Genomic DNA, 16,373 nt, shown 5'->3' with positions numbered 1-16,373 from the left:
GAAGATAGACACATGATCAGAGCTGCATTTTAGAAAGACTGCTCACACAGTCATTTTTAGACAAGGCTTTGTAAACACCAGCTTATCCTGTGGGGCCACGTTAATAACCCTCCTCATACATTATGTTCCCTGTTTCCTTTTAGCAACAGTGGAAGGTGCCATGGACCTGATCTTGATCAATTCCCTACCTCTCGTGTCTGATGCTGAGACATCCCTCACCTGCATCGCCTCTGGATGGCGCCCCAATGAGCCCATCATCATAGGAAGGGACTTTGAAGCCTTAATGAACCAGCACCAGGATCCACTGGAAGTTACTCAAGATGCGACCAGGGAATGGGCTAAAAAAGTTGTTTGGAAGAGAGAAAAGGCTAGTAAGATCAATGGCGCTTATTTCTGTGAAGGGCGAGTTCGAGGAGAGGCAATAAGGATACGGACCATGAAGATGCGCCAACAAGGTAACGTGCCCCTTGGTTGTGGGCAGGTGAGGTCCACTGAGACACACACCTGCCTCTTGTCTTGGCAGCTGCTCACTCAGGGTGAGGTGAGCTGCCTGAGTGTGGAGCTTGAAGACCTTGTCTGCCTGATTCCAGGCATCGCTGTCTCTAGTACACAGAGCATTACAGACAAGAGATCATCTAGTCCAACTCCCTCACATACAACCCTTTCACTAAACCTTGTGCCTAGTTCATGAGATGAAATGAAATATATCATATGTTCTACTAAGGGCCCCATGGTCCTGATGAAGATATGAACATGTTACATGTATATAATATGATTCACAGCAATGAAGGCAACTGTCCCCTGCCAGACTATGGGTTATTTTGAGTTTTCTCATTGATTTTTCATTTGATTCCTTATTTTGTTTTCTTTGCCCCTGAGTATTCTTAACAGAAATTAAGGTTTTCAGAGGAAAAATATGGTAGAAATAAAAAATCAAGGGAAATATCTATCAGTAACTCAATTTAATTAGTTACTTGGTGTATTTGTTATCTATTGACACAGTAAGGCTGTGCAACACAAAAGCAAAACCACAGTGGCATACGATGATGAGAATTCATAGCTTGTGAGTCCGAGTCAGCTGGTTTGATGAGGTGGCTCTGCTGATCTTGACTGGGCTTTCTCAGGCATGTGGGTATTGGCTGGCTGCAGGCCTATTGGGCTGGCCTTGGCTGGGCTACCTTGGCTCTGTTTCACGTAACTGTTATCTGTTAGCAGGCTACCCTAGATACGCTCTCATGGAGATGGCAGGCGTGCAAAGAGAGCAAGTGGAAATACACAAGGTTTCTTGAAACCTAGCCTCAGTACTGTACACTCTCACTTCTGCCTCATATTTATTGCCCAAAGCAAGTCAAACAGCTGAGCCTAAAGTCAAATGGGAGGCTACTACACAGCTAAATGGCCAAGGGTATGGATACAAGGAGGGGTGAAGAACTGGGGCCCTTTCTTCAGGCTACCGTTCTTGGAAGATCATGATTTAATTTTAGCAGGGGAGTGCCCAGGCCCAGCTCACAGAACACCAGAGCTTTGAAGGAGGATGCTGAGAGCCTTTTGCAAAGGAAGAGTATTACTCCTTGCTCTGCCTCACAAGGCAGTGATGTGATGGAGCCTTTCTCCCCCAAAAAAGTGGGTTGTAAGCTATATCCTTAGGCCAGTCCACCAAACCCTTGGCAACTGGAGGAGACATCACTGTAAACATTGTTTAATGACTGTGTTCTGCCCTAAGACTCCCAGGTTTGGACAGGCAGGTAGCCTTCTGGTGCTCTTGATGCTATCTGCTGGGCGGAAGATACAGATTCCAGCAGAAATGACCTCTCCTTGTTCTGACTGAAATAGTCTGGCCCTTCACCCATTAGTTCCTTTCTCTGGGTTGGTCACACCTAAAATGAAGGGTCCTTGCCAAATTGATATCATCATAACCACATGGGACTGTGGACTGAGAATGTGTCATTTCATGAGATAATGACATTGTGTGCTCTTTAGGATCTGATTTTTAACTGTAAAACTGATCCAGATAAATCATACACCTCTGCACATTTCTGATTGTCAGCTTTTTATATAGGAAGCTGCAGGTTTTTTTAGATGTGTTTCTCAAAGTTAAAAATGCTTATAAAATCACCTAAGGGTCTTGTTAAAATGCAGACTCTGAGTCAGTAGATGCCTGGGGAGAGTCCTAAGATTCTGAGTTTCTAACAAGGTTCCAAGTGATGAGGTGCTGCTGGGCTGAGAACCACACTGTGAGTAGCTGGGGTCCACCTAAAAATATTTCTTTGAATTTGCTGATGGTGGTCATTAAAAGATTTCAAGGCAGCAAGCTCATTTTAAGGTCAAAAGTGATAAAATCATTATTCATCACAAATGAGGGAGAAAGTTTTCTTAGCCAAACTGTAATGTTCACCTTTAAATGACACCAGGCAAGTGGGAAAAGTGCACAACAGAAATTCCCAGGAATGCAGCTCTCCAGTGAGGGAAGAGAGGTTGCACAAAGGGATGTGAGGTGTGCCAAAGCTATCACGGCTGAAAAGTCGGCTCTGTTATTTTTCATATGTGCCATTGGTGATCTGATTTGTATAAAGAGTTACGTCCTCCTGCTGATATGTCCACATTCTGAATGAAGAGGATCTGAGATTGATGCCCCAGTGGTCTCACGGGAAGGAAGTGAGCCTTTCTGAGCTGTCCTGAAAATGTGTAAATAAGAACCCACAGAGAAAATTAAACCAGAATATTGAGAGTCAAAAAGCAACTGTAACAATCCCTTCAAAGTGAGAGTCCAGGTCAGCACAGGTAAAGAATAGTTTAAACTCAGTTAAATGAGGCTAGGTTAGGCATGGATAGTGAGGAACAGTGAAGAGAAGGTGGCGTTTAGACTCTCATTCACCTAAGTTTAATTCTTTCTCCACCACTTACCAGCTATGTGGCCCGTTATTCAACTTCTATTGGTCTCATTTTTCATCATCTGTGAAATGGGTATAATAATATCTCCAAACATGTCTTAGGTTTTAAATAAGAATAAGATGGTGTATGCAAGAAGCCACCTCCCATGAGTGTAAGATTTGATTACACAGTAGATATATTCCTGAAAGCTGGCGTAAAGTGAGACATTGCAAAACAGTTTACATAATAATAACAATAGCAGTTTGTAAATGGTGGGAATAGGAGTTGATGCCAAGTGGTGTGGCTTCAGAGTCTGTATTTATTGCACTATCCTTTCTATATCACTCTCACTTAATGTTAACCACCCACCCCAATTCTGAGCACTTGCTTTATAAAATAGAACGACTCTAATTGACACCCCTGAAAGCAACCTAGAGCGCAGACACGAGAGTGAAGGTTAGCCAGACATGGGTTTGAGCCTAGCTCTGCAACCACTGGTATGACTCAGTGAAAGTTACTTAACTGAAATCATAGTTTGCTCATTTGAAAAAATAAATGGGGATAGAGACTTTACCACATACATTTGAGAATCAAATGAAGTCACCAACATTATCTGGCTCACAGTAAGTGTTCAATAATTATTATTATTTAGTACCTTGGAATAAGCAATAATTTAGTGGGACTATTAATTTTCCTACTCAATTTGGAAAATTTTAATATCATCTATTAACACAATTGTGGATGTCTAGGCAAAATAGAAAAATAGGTAGTACTTTCTCTCCTGTATTTTAATAACAACATCATCCCAGGCTGTTGAACTGATTTTCTTTTGTTGATCATCCAATGGCTGAAATATGGTGCAAAGAAAGTGATATCCTTTAAGGTGAGTCAAGAAAAGCTTCAACACTATGTCTTCATGGCACTCTTAGTTCCCTCGGAAAACATCATGGGAACACAGGAGCGCCTGCCTAGGGACACAGCAGGATAGGATAAACATCACTGTATTCCTGCTCGCTGCTGACTCGTGCATCTGGGGAGGAAGTGGAAAATCCATTTGAGATGTGCCAAAACACAGCTTAAATTGGCTTGCATACTCCAAATGGCCAAAGGGTTTTTTTTTTATCAATGGCATCTTCCAAAAGTCAAAAGCAGTTTGTTCAAACCTCCCTGCAGATTGCATTTGGGGGTATGGAGGTATAAACGAAGTTTGAAACATTTTCACTTCCAAAGATCTGTTTCAGAGTGTTCCATCAGAGGAAACCGAGGTCATTTTTCTTCCTCTTTTCATTTGAGAAATGGCTTTACTTCAAGAACATCCAATTTCCCAAACATGATTTGTGAAGTTGAGAGAAAAGAGCCATTTGTATGCAAATAACTCAAACGAGCATGTTAAAAGTATAAAGAAAATAGGAAAATTTGAAATCAGTTTCTTTATTCTTTCATTCCACAAGTATTCTTAAACCTCTGTTTGTGCCACACATGGGAGACGCAATGAAGTTAACATTTCCTGAATACTTATCACATGCCGGACATCTCCCGAGCAACTTTATATACATTGCTATGTAATTTAATCATTACCAAATGCATATCTGATGAGGACTATTATGACTTCATATTAATAGGTAAGTTTTATAATTATTGGATGGTGATCTCAGGCCTGATCTCAGAGGCCAGGCCCTAACCACTACCCTGTGCTGCCTTTCAAAACCACCGTGAGCCTGCCCTCCTGCTCAGTCCAGTAAGTAGATACACTGTGAGTGGGGCTGCAGTGGGGTAGGGCAGGGTATATGGAGGGCAGTATGAGGGCACTTAACCTAGATTCCAGGATTGTGTAAGGCCCTGGAGAAAGTGACATCTAAATGGAGACTGATGAATGAGTAGGACTTGGTGAGACACGGGGGAAAGGAAGGAGCAGAAGAGAAGGGAGAAAGTTCATGACTTGGACGTGAGTGATCATGTGATCTGTTTGAGGCACTGAGTACAGTTCAGAATGGCCAGAAGTGAGAGGTAAGGATGCCGGCCTGGAGTAGGACAAATCTGGAGGGCTGATGTCTGGAACAAGTGTGGAGGTCTTGAGTTTGTGTCTCAACGTTCACACTTACTCACTGTTAGGAGGCCTTGGGAAGGGACTTAGTCACCTTTACCTCCATCTGTCACCCTGATAGACTGTGGATATCTTGTCTTCACAGGGCTTTTATGAAACTATACAAGGTGATAACGTACATAAAATGACATTATTACTCTTAGTTTTATTTATCATTAAATTAAAGGAGACAAATAAAATTTAGCTCAATTATTTTTCAAACATGAGAAACATCTTTGTTTATAAACTACCTTCTAGCTTCTTCTCTACTCCTTAAGGAATAAGTGAATTTTGTTCTTAGTTAAGGCCCGTGAATTAATCAACCAATCCAAATGATCTTGAGCAAGTCATTTTCTAACCTAGGCCTCAGCAATCTCATTTATAGAATAAGATGTTATATCACCTGTGAAAGGCCTCTGGAGCCAAGCTACCTGCTTCAAATCCGGGCTCTCCTGTGAACTTGCTGTGAAATCTTGAACAGGTTACTTGACCTTTCTGTACCTTGATTTCTTCACTTGTAAAATAAGGATAATTGTAGTACCTATCTCCTAGAGATATTATGAAAATTAAATATATGTAAAGTGCTTAGGACAATACCTGGTCCATAAGGGCTTATTGTTTCATGATCCAGTCAAGTCACACGATTATCAGTCTATGTGTACTGTGTACAAGCTGGACTCCTGGGTCGTCAGGAAGCCCAGGGTGCAGGGCTGGCTTGTGGATGCGCTTTGTTAGTCCTCAGCAGAGAACAATCCACCTAGAGCCGTGAAAGCAGGAGGTGGCCGGCTGGGCGGCAGGGGAACTCTGGTGTGACTATTCTAACCCCAGAAAACAGGGAGCTTAAACAGCACAAAGTCTGAAATGATAAAGAACCACAGAATGGGGAAAAAGTAAAGCCACGCTGGAGTTGAGCCGAGTGGGGAATCTCGGTTTCTTTTCCGAGTACAATGCTGAGCGAGAAGTCTCACGGTCAGCTAAACAATCTTCACACAAAGGAACAGAAAATATAAACAAACCACAGAGAAAGGAACAACAGCCCGAAATGGTCAGAAAAAGTTCTCACAGGAGCCTAAGGGCATGTCTCAGAGAGCAAGAGCTGCTTGCGTTGGGCTGCTAAATGAAGCGTCTGGTCAGGGGAGAGGGAGCCCAGGAAAGCAGCCCCTCAGGTCCCCTGCCTGCCTTCCCTGCATGGTTTGGCCCCTTTGATACTGTTGAGAAAAACACCACCCAGGTCCACAGAGCACGTGTCAGCACAGCAGCGTGGCCCTCGTTTATACCGGGGAAGGATCCCGACCTCTTCTGAGGACCCAGGGCTTCGGCATATATCATTTAAAGTTCCTAGAAACCGCAACGTAAATACTTTTACTTCCAAATTGCAGATGAGAAAGCTGAGGTGTTCAGAGGCGACGTAACTGGGTCAGGGAGGTTCAGCAAGTGGCTGAGGGTGGCCTCAAGCCCAGGACTGTCTAACTCCAGCACTCATAGTGCTCACTGGGCTACACCACTCTCCCCTGGGTCCGCCCCACGTCACCACCTGCACCACGGCATCTGTGGGGGAGTCTTGCAGGCACCACGCCTGGGTCAGCAGGTACTGAGGAAACCAAGCAGATGCCCCTAAAGCAGGTCTTTCTGAGCACGGTTCAGAGGCATCTTCTGCCTTCACAGGGTGGCGCTCTAGGCTCTCATGAAAACCAGCTGACTCCTGCCAAGGGCCAGACCTCATCTTCTGATTCATGGTTCAGTTGTTCCTGGAGAAGATATGTAACCTCATTTTCTCATTTGTTTTTTTGCTCTCTTTTAAAAGCTTCCTTCCTACCGGCTACTTTAACTATGACCGTGGACAGGGGAGATAATGTGAACATATCTTTCAAAAAGGTATTGATTAAAGAAGAAGATGCAGTGATTTACAAAAATGGTGAGTATTTTGTTTTCATTCCAGCACTGTTGTGTGAGCCATCAGATAGCACAAAACGTTGGGTCATTATCTTATTGCAGTCTTGGGGGCAGATGTCTGAAGTAAAGCTGCTATGACGCATGCTGATCAAATTCTATGATAGATGCTGTCTTAGGCAACGTGTTTGGTTACTTAAGTAAAATAAAGTGGCGATTTATATACATATATGAACACTCCTACATTGTACATTTATGAATGTGCAATATGAACTATGAATGTACAATAAAATCCCATCGTGATGTAACACGTGGGGTCCCATGTAAAATGGGATGCTGTTTGATTGCAAGACTAAGGAAATGACCAGAGTGAGCTTGGAAAGTCAATTTGCAGTGATTCTGGGGGTCCCGCTGTGCACTCCGCATCTGTCTGGGTCCAGCTAAAGTTTGGCACCACCTGGTGGCAGTTGCCTGACGCAGCTGAAATATTGATGGGGACTATTCTGAATTCTGTGGGTGGATAAGACTCGCAGATTGGAGTAGTGATTTTAGGTATTTCTTAATTGCTCAGTTGGCAAGTTACCTGACATGTTCCCCAGCTTTGCCTGCAGAAGATAAAAACTTTAGGCTACCCTCAACTTTATGTGTATGGTGGTAGGTCCCATAGACTAACCTGTCTGCTCCAGCAGCATACTTTTCTCAACTTTTCGGAAAGTATCCAGTAGCTCAGCCTTTTCATTCTTCTCCCACATCTAATATGCTAGAGCACATTTTCTACATCGGGCCAGGGAAAACTGATCAAGTGGACGGGGCAGACAAGGCAGCAGGAGTGTCTGGGTGTGACCCGTTGTTATCCACTCTTCTCCTTTACAGGTTCCTTCATCCATTCAGTGCCCCGGCATGAGGTGCCTGACATTTTAGAAGTACACCTGCCTCACGCGCAGCCCCAGGATGCTGGCGTGTACTCGGCCAGGTACATAGGAGGAAACCTCTTCACGTCGGCCTTCACCAGGCTCATAGTCCGGAGTAAGTGATGGTGGAGTCGTTCGGATGAGTTGCAAGTAACAGAAACTGACTCTGGCTACTTAAGCAAAAACCAGAGATTGGTTGGAAGTGAACTAAAGATTCTTAAAAATTGATGGAAAAACTGACAAGCAAGTTCCAGAAAAGATCTTCCAGGGAAGATCTGGGGCTCAGCATTGGGGAGGGAGGGTGAACATTCCCTCTAGGCTGCTACCATTGCCCTAACTTAGCTTCAGTGATGTTTCTTTTACATCTAAATATTGAACTCTTAGGATAAAGAACAGCTTGGTCTGACATATGTCAGGTGTCTACTCACCTAGACCGATGAGCTATAGACAGGAGTGAAGCCACGCACTACAGTGCAGGTACTAGGATCTCACACTTGAATAGCAGCAGCGTCTCCATACAAAATGGGAATCGCTGGGCAGTCTCCCCCAAAGGTGTCTGCTATAGGGGGATGAGTTGGGCCTCCTGGGTTGATCTGTTATCTAGTCAAACATTGTTTCTGTAAATTCCAACTTTCCAAATCATTTAACTCTCAAATGTGATTTCCGTTTTCAGGTTTGAAAAATGCAAGAGTTAGAACTGGTGAAAACTTTTCCCCCATTATACTATCAAAGTGGAGAGTAACGGTCACCAGTAGTTTTTTTTTTTTTTTTAATTGATCTATAGCAAGCAAAAAATTTACCCTGAATTTTCCCAAGTTATGTTAGTATTCAGGTCAAAGTGCTAGGGATGCTCTGTCATTCCTCTAATGATGAGCATCCCTAACTCGTGAAGAGTACCTGTTTTGCATTATATTCATTCATTCAACAAATCTGTGTTGATTATAAGTCTCTGCCAGGCATTGTGTTGGTTTGAGAATGCAAGGATAATAAGATGAATCACTATCCCTTGGGTAATTACCAAGCAGAGCAGGTACATACATACACAGATAAACAGATATTGCAATATGACAAGGGACATATATGAAAAGTGTGATTCGTCTAGTTTGGGCAGGTGAAAACCCCTTTCATTCCTCTCCACTCTTGGAGAGTCTGAATGGCAAGGACAGAACTTGCATTCATTTCATTAAGATGGTCTTCTAGTGTGAAATAACACCATGTACCAGGGATACTCAGAATCTGGGGTAAATTGGCAGATTTTCCAGCAATATCAGAAACATCAAATATTGATATATAGTAAAAGGTTTAAAGCTTTTTTTAAATGTCAAAACAAACATGACTTAGCATAGATTAGAATTCAAAATTCCCCTGAACTTTCAAGATAAAGCAAAAGACTTCAAACACATTTTGATCTACAAATTGTCTCCTTTTCAGATTGCTAGAAGCACATTTATTCTCCTTTGCTCTTATTTCAATAAAACTGTTTGAGAAGCACTGGTAATATCTAAAAGCATTCTAAGAAAGTTTGAGTTGGGCCACAACCATCCCATTTAAAAGTACTTTCCTCTGTTTGATGTTTACTTTGATGTTTACTAAGAAACGAGGTACAGTTGAAGGCATTTGGTCATTTCTCATTAACTGTAAGGTATCTTTCCAGGTAGATTTGAACCCTAATCAGTGCTTAAAGATGTGTATTAAAAATCAAACTGGTTATATTTACAGGAATTTTTTTCAGCGTAAATTTTTTCCATGACACAAGATTTCTCAAAAGCATTAAGTTTATAAGATTTCTCTCTGTATGCCACAGATCTATGGTTTCCAAAAATACAAAACCATGAGGCTTTTGAAGAAAATAACAGAAGCTCAACTGCATACTTGTTGCTTATCAAGGAACTCTTTTCCTCACTTCTGCATCCCTAAGCAATCACCCCAATGATTTCCTTGAGCTTAGTCCTTTCCTCTTTCCCAGGTTTAGGAGTGAAGCTGGGACAGGTCTACAGATCGGTACGGGGCTAGAGACATAGTTTGATGTAACAGGAGGCCCACTTTCATCTCTGGGGTCTGCCATCATTAGTTTTCAACATGTGAAGATAATCTGTGGTCTGGCTCCCAAGAAATCACTAATTGTGTAGAGGTATTTTTCCCTTTATATATTAAGGCATGTAAATATTAGCTTTGAGACATTTTGTAGTGTTATCTATTAAGTGGTTGCCTGTAAGACTGGGTCTGTGTTGACAGTCTTCCTGATTATTTTAGAGAAAATACTGATAACCAGGAGTTCTTGCCAAAAATATTATAAGCTGTAGGCACAGGTCCAAGTTTACCACCGTGAGACTAATATTCAAGGACAAAGACATTAGTTCCTTTCAGAGGAAAAAATTAAACTAAATTCCTGACCACAAAGAGACACCCCACCCCACTACCTATGAGTTTTCCTTATATCAGAAAGTATCCTCGGGCCTAATTAACAATCTACAATCACCAAGTGTACTTTCAGTTTTGTATCTTGCTTCATTTCTTTTGTTTTCTACCTGAAAAATATTTGGGTGCTACTAGTTCCTGCTTCCTCTTTTAGCTTGTCTCCCTTCTCCACATTCTTTATATTTCTTTTTTAAATTTTTATTTTATAATGAATTGTAATTGACTTACAATGTTGTGTTAGTTTCAGGTGTACAGCAAAGTGATTCAGTTATACATATACATATATCTATTCTTTTTTCAAATTCTTTTCCCATTTAGATTATTCTCCACATTCTTTAGACTGGAGGTTCCCAAACTCTGGCATGCCTCAGAATTATCCAAAACTCTTGTGAAGCATAGCTTGCTAGGCTACCTCCAGAGTTTCTCATCCAGTAGGTCCTGGATGGCAGTCTGGGATTTGCATTTCTAAAGACTCCAGGCAATGGAGATACTACTCATCCAGAGTCACACTTTAAAAATCATTGCTCTAGTCTCCAGCCATACCTGCAGCTCCCAAACGTACCATGTTTTCCTCCCGACCTAGCCTTTGCCCAGAAAACACTCTCCAGCCTTATCTTCTTTGCCACATAGGGGGTCCTGCAAATTCAACTCACAAACCACCTCCTCTGAGAAGCCCTCCTTTATACCCTATTCCAACCCTAAGACAGAATTAAGTACTTCTGTCTTTGCTGTTATCATTATTTTCTGTTACATGCCTGTTTCCCACATTGTACTCTTAGCTTTTAGAGAGCAGAGATTGTGTTTTATTTATCTTCGTTCACCAGTGTCCCCTCGCGTGACTAACGTGTCAGGTGCTCAGTAAAGCTTTGGGGAATGAATGTGCTCCACTCACCATAGCCTTGTTTTCCTTAAAAAAGGATGTGAAGCTCAGAAGTGGGGACCTGAATGTGACCGTGTCTGCACTTCTTGTATGAACAATGGGATCTGCCATGAAGATACCGGAGAATGCATTTGCCCTCCTGGGTTTATGGGGAGAACATGTGAGAAGGGTAAGTCAAGAGTGCTTGATGAGTAACTTGTGGATTTAAAAAGCCATTGCTGTTGGATCTAGAATTTTAGATCTGGACCCAGTTGGGAATGGAAGCTAAATGGCCTCTGTGAGGCCATATGATATCTTTGTGTAAGTTCAAAAAAGGGGACCTTTCTTAAAGACTCTTTATTGTCAACCACTGGAAAGTTGTAATAGGTATACAAACCTATGACATCTGTGATGTGAACACCACTCCCTGCATAACACTTATGCAACCTGCATAACTGGGGGTTGTGGCCTCGATGTCCTCTCTGTGAGACAGTTCCAGTATCTGTAAAGTGGGCCATAAGGGTGCATTCACACTGAGCATTCCACAACTTAGATTGGATTATTTTCCATGTTTACTGGTCTAGGAGAGAACCTTAAAAAGAAGAATCACGCATTTCAAAGGGTTGCATATTTACCTCTGAATCATCTTTTTCTCACCCTACAGCTTGTGAATTGCACACGTTTGGCAGAACTTGTAAAGAAAGGTGTAGTGGGCCAGAGGGATGCAAGTCCTACGTGTTCTGTCTCCCAGACCCCTATGGGTGTTCCTGTGCCACAGGCTGGAAGGGTCTGCAGTGCAATGAAGGTATGCACCAGTCACACCCTGAAGAGAAAAGGTTCTGGCAGGTGTACCAAGGAGAGCTGGCTTGCTTGAAATCATCGTATAGGAAATACCTGGATTGCTCAGTCAACTGTCTATTGCTGAACTATAGGTTTTTTAAAATTTATTTACTTTTTAAATTTTATTTGTTTTATGTATTTTATTTTTATTTTTGGCTGTGTCGGGTCTTAGCTGCAGCACACAGGATCTTTCATTGTGGTATGTGAGCTTCTCTCTAGTTGTGATGTGCAGGTTTTCTTTTAGTTATGGCTTGCAGGCTCAAGGGCATGTGGGCTCTGTAGTTTGAGGCACGCGGGATCTCTAGTTGAAGCCCGTAAGCTCAGTAGTTGTGGCGTGCGGGCTTAGTTGTGCTGCATCATGTGGGATCTTAGTTCCCCACCAGGGATCAAGCCTGCACCCCCTGCATTGCAAGGTGAATTCTTTACAGCTGGACTACCAGGGAAGTCCTTGAGCTATAGGGTTTTGAATTAAAGATATTTTCATCTAAAGTTAATTGTGCTTTCATGTTAAGACTCTGGACCTCATAGAAAGTGCTTCTCGTACACATCACCTGGGGATCTTATTAAAACAGATTCTGATATGATAGGCCTGGACTGGGGCCTGAGGGTCTGCATTTCTAACAAGCTCTAAAGTGATGCTCTTAGTTTTAGACCGCACTTTGAGTTGGAAAGCAATAGATGATTTGTTATTTTCAGTGCATCATAAATATCAGTGCTTTTAGGTCAGACCAGACAGGATTTGGGATTTGAAAATCAAGGAAGTAAAGATCTTATCTTCCATGGAACTTACTCAAGTAGTACTAACTTCACCTACTCAAAGATTCCTTCTGCCCTTTCTAATATATATTTTCCCATTTGGTGAAGCTCAGAGGAATATGTTTCCCATCTACTTTCCAATAAGCTTTCATATCAACTATCACACAGTAACTTAACAGGAACCTGTGGCCAAATATGCTAGACCTTTCCTAATGAATGCTAATCTGGTGAATTACCCAGAGCTCAACAATGTTTCAGTATTTGCCTCACAAAGTCAGCTTTTTCCACATCTGGCACTGTTGAGAGCTGTGATGAGGTTTCCAGCCACTTGATAACATTGCTCTAGGACAGAGCAGTTCAGTAAAAATATAAACAAACCACATATGTAATTTAAATTATTCTAGTACCCACATTAAAAAAGTAAAAGAAACAGGTGCAATAATTGTAATATTTTAGTTAACCCAGTATATCAAAAATATTACCATTTCAACATGTAATCAATAGAAAAAATATTAATGAGATGTTTTACATTCCTCTTTTCATACTAAGTCTTTGAAATCTCAATTTGGATTAGCTATATTTTAAGTGCTCAATAGCCATCCATGGCTAGCAGCTACCATACCCGACAGCACAGCTCTAGGGGCTTAGAGTAAGAGGACGAAGAGGAAAGTTACACAAAGGTAAGCTTCAGCTACCTGCAAAACCTCACTCAGTTCCCTCAAACCTTTCCCTGCCATAGAGAAATCCCACATGGTCTCAGAAATGTACACCTTAAAGTAAATGTGCCTCCAAGTAGGGGTAGATCCAGTTCTTCCTTAAAGACTGTTAAAAAATCATACATAAATTTTAAGAAACGTGCATATATGAAAACTTTGCTAGGGCCCAGAAAGGATGCACGCATGTGAAGAGTCTAGAACATAAGCTTCATTAACTTCATGGTGAATATGTCTCTAGATCCAGATTTATAAGAGTAAGGTAAAGGTAAGAGTAAATAAATTTATTCTTCTTTTCCTATGTAAATAAAGTAAATGTATAAGAGTAAATAAAGGTAAGAGTACCTTTATTGATATCCCAGTCCATATCTGGCTCAAGAAATCACTAAGATTTTATGAATTGAGACATTTTAGTATTCTCTCAGACGCCTTCCTTGGATCTCCAATTACATGTATGTTAGACCTTTTGATATTGTCCTTTAGGTCCCTGAGGCTCCAGTGATTTTTTTCTAACTTTTTCCCTATCTGTATTCTTCAGACTGAATACCTGTTGATCTTGCTTTAAGTTCATTGACCCTTCTGCCATCTCCATTCTGTTGCTACATCCATACAGTGATATCCTTATTTCAAATATTATGTTTTTCAGTTCTAGAATGGCTTTTTGGTTATTTTTTATAGTTTGTATTTCTCTGCTAAGATTTCTTATTGTTTCATTTGTTGTGAGCATATTTTCCTTTACTTCACTGAGCATAGTTATTGTAGTTACTATTTCTAACATCTGGGCCATCAAGTTTGGTCTCTTGATTTTCTTTTCTCTTGAGAATGGGTCAGAATTTTCCATTTCTTCTTATATGGATTGTATTTTGGACATTGTGAATGTTACATTGAGGAGATGCCGAAGTGTGATATTTTTCTTTGAGGAATGTTGATTTTGTTTTGTTATGTCCTATCAGGCAATCAATTTGATATGACTCAAACTGCAAACTCTGACTCTTAGGCATCAACTCAAACTGAGTTCATGCCTTTTATTCTTAGCTGGGTTGCTTCGAGTCTGCACTTAACATTTGTGGTTCAGGGGCCAGCCAAAGATTTGGGACTTCCTCCCTCTGGCTCTTCCTTTCTGGATTTTCCCTCTCACTTCCCAGTGGCTGTAGTTGCCCTGACTCTGTCCTCTAAGATTCCTCTGTCAGTAAGACTACAGGTTTTCTTTGGAGTTCTAGCTTCTCCACATAGTGTCAACTGTACCAACTATTAGACTAAAAGCTAAAAAATGGGGGGTACACCAGTCCCATCTGCCAAATTTCAATTCCTCTCAGAACCTGCCTGGTCCCCTCTGTCCCCTTGTCCATCACTATTCAGTGCTTTCAGGTAGTTGTTTTTAAAATAATGTTGTTATTTTTGAGAAGGGTGACCTGACAGGAGCTTATTCAGCTCTCCTGGAAGCAGAATTTCTCAAACCTTTAACTTCTTGGTAATTCAGATAAATAATACAGATAAATCACATACTACCTTTTATAATCAGCAAGGTTGATAGCTTGGAGAGAAAAATAAAACTAGCCACCAATAGCTTGAGTTTTCCTCCTTCCTCTTAATGCTGTTTTTTGATGTGTTTGTTTACAGCATGTCAGCCTGGTTATTATGGACCAGACTGTAAGCTTAGGTGCAGTTGCACCAACGGGGAGATGTGTGATAGCTTCCGAGGATGCCTCTGCTCTCCAGGACGCCAAGGGGTCCAGTGTGAGAAAGAAGGTAAAGCAAGGTAACACTGTAGGCAGGGCCAAGTTTAGCACGTGTGAATCAAGCTTTGTTGGCATAATTCTTGCCCCACTAGCCCAAGATTCTTAAACTCCTTCTGTTTCCATCCAGAAGTAGGGAAGAATATATCCCATGTGCTAAAGAATAGCTTTCTGAATCCTTTTCTATGGACTCTCACACTGGCCTTTCCACTGAGGAATAAACCACGTGCTCTGTAGCACATTATGTGATAGCTGGCCAGCTGAGAAGCCTGCCTACCTCTTTTGCTCCCTTCTCTAGGACTAGCCTTTTCCCTGGATACGCACACAGGGGAAGAATTACTTGGAGGGGATTTGGGTAAAAGATATTTTTTAAAAGAAAGATATAATGAATGGAAAAAAAAGAAAAATATTACCCTCAAAAAGAAATTTTAAATAATTCTAGTTCAGAATTACGTTAGAGCAGACATCAGCAAACTCTGACCCACAGATCAAATCTAGTCTGCTTTTTCTAAACACAGTTTTATTGAGGTTTTTATACTATGAAGTATATAGTAATTTTTATACTGTGAAGTTCATCCCTTTAAAACATACAATTGAATGCTTTACAGAGTTTGCAATCATCACCATAATATAGAATATTTTCATTTTGCCAAAGAAAGTATGTACATATTAGCAGTAACTCCCATTCTTTCCTCCTCCTAGCACCTGAAACCATTAATTTATGCTCTGTCTGTACAGATTTACTTATTCTTGACATTTCCTATTCTATAAATGGTATCATATAATACACAGTTTTTTGTGGCTGGCTCTTTTCACTTACCATACATTTTTTGAGGTTTATCTATATTGTAGCACATATCATTCCTTTTATTGCCTCACCATCTGTTCTCATAAAAAAACTTACTGGAACACAGCTATGCCCATTTGTTTACAATATATCATGCAAGGCTGCTCTTACGCTGTAACAACAGGGTTGAGTAGTTACCACAGAGAACATATGGCTTGAAAAGCTGAAAATATTTGTTATCTAGTCCTTTCAAGAAAGTTTGCTAACCTCTACCCTAGAATATACTTTTTAAAATCAAAAGAAGCATATTTTCAAAATTTAAACATAATAAACATACATTACTTTTTCAGTCAAGCAAATAGAAATAACATGTCCCGTGAACTCTAAACTCAGAGTAGTAAGACATTTATAGTCTTGTCTCTGTGAGCGTTAAAAATCAGAACAAAAATGGGGGAAATACCAACTGTTTTCTCAAAGGCTTTAGCCTGCCAGCTTTACACTTTCTCCTC

At 41.0% G+C, this 16,373-nt stretch overlaps 1 protein-coding gene across 4 annotated transcripts in view; it reads left to right on the top strand.

Annotated features, from left to right (window-relative positions):
* TEK (TEK receptor tyrosine kinase) overlaps window positions 1-16,373 on the top strand; it is a 95,271-nt gene that overhangs the window by 40,455 nt on the left and 38,443 nt on the right. For 3 of the 4 annotated variants that reach the window (XM_057724399.1, XM_057724402.1, XM_057724400.1), the window contains exons 2-7: window positions 144-455; window positions 6,759-6,869; window positions 7,718-7,870; window positions 11,091-11,222; window positions 11,697-11,837; window positions 14,962-15,090. In XM_057724399.1, the coding sequence (XP_057580382.1) occupies window positions 144-455; window positions 6,759-6,869; window positions 7,718-7,870; window positions 11,091-11,222; window positions 11,697-11,837; window positions 14,962-15,090 (978 nt within the window). The remainder of the gene's footprint in view (window positions 1-143; window positions 456-6,758; window positions 6,870-7,717; window positions 7,871-11,090; window positions 11,223-11,696; window positions 11,838-14,961; window positions 15,091-16,373) is intronic. The other variant, XM_057724401.1, reaches the window with a different exon arrangement.

Source organism: Hippopotamus amphibius, chromosome 2, assembly GCF_030028045.1.
Source record: "Hippopotamus amphibius kiboko isolate mHipAmp2 chromosome 2, mHipAmp2.hap2, whole genome shotgun sequence".
Taxonomy (NCBI): Eukaryota; Metazoa; Chordata; class Mammalia; order Artiodactyla; family Hippopotamidae; genus Hippopotamus; species Hippopotamus amphibius.
Note: the sequence above shows the minus strand (reverse complement) of the source record. Positions and strands in the feature narration are given on the sequence as shown.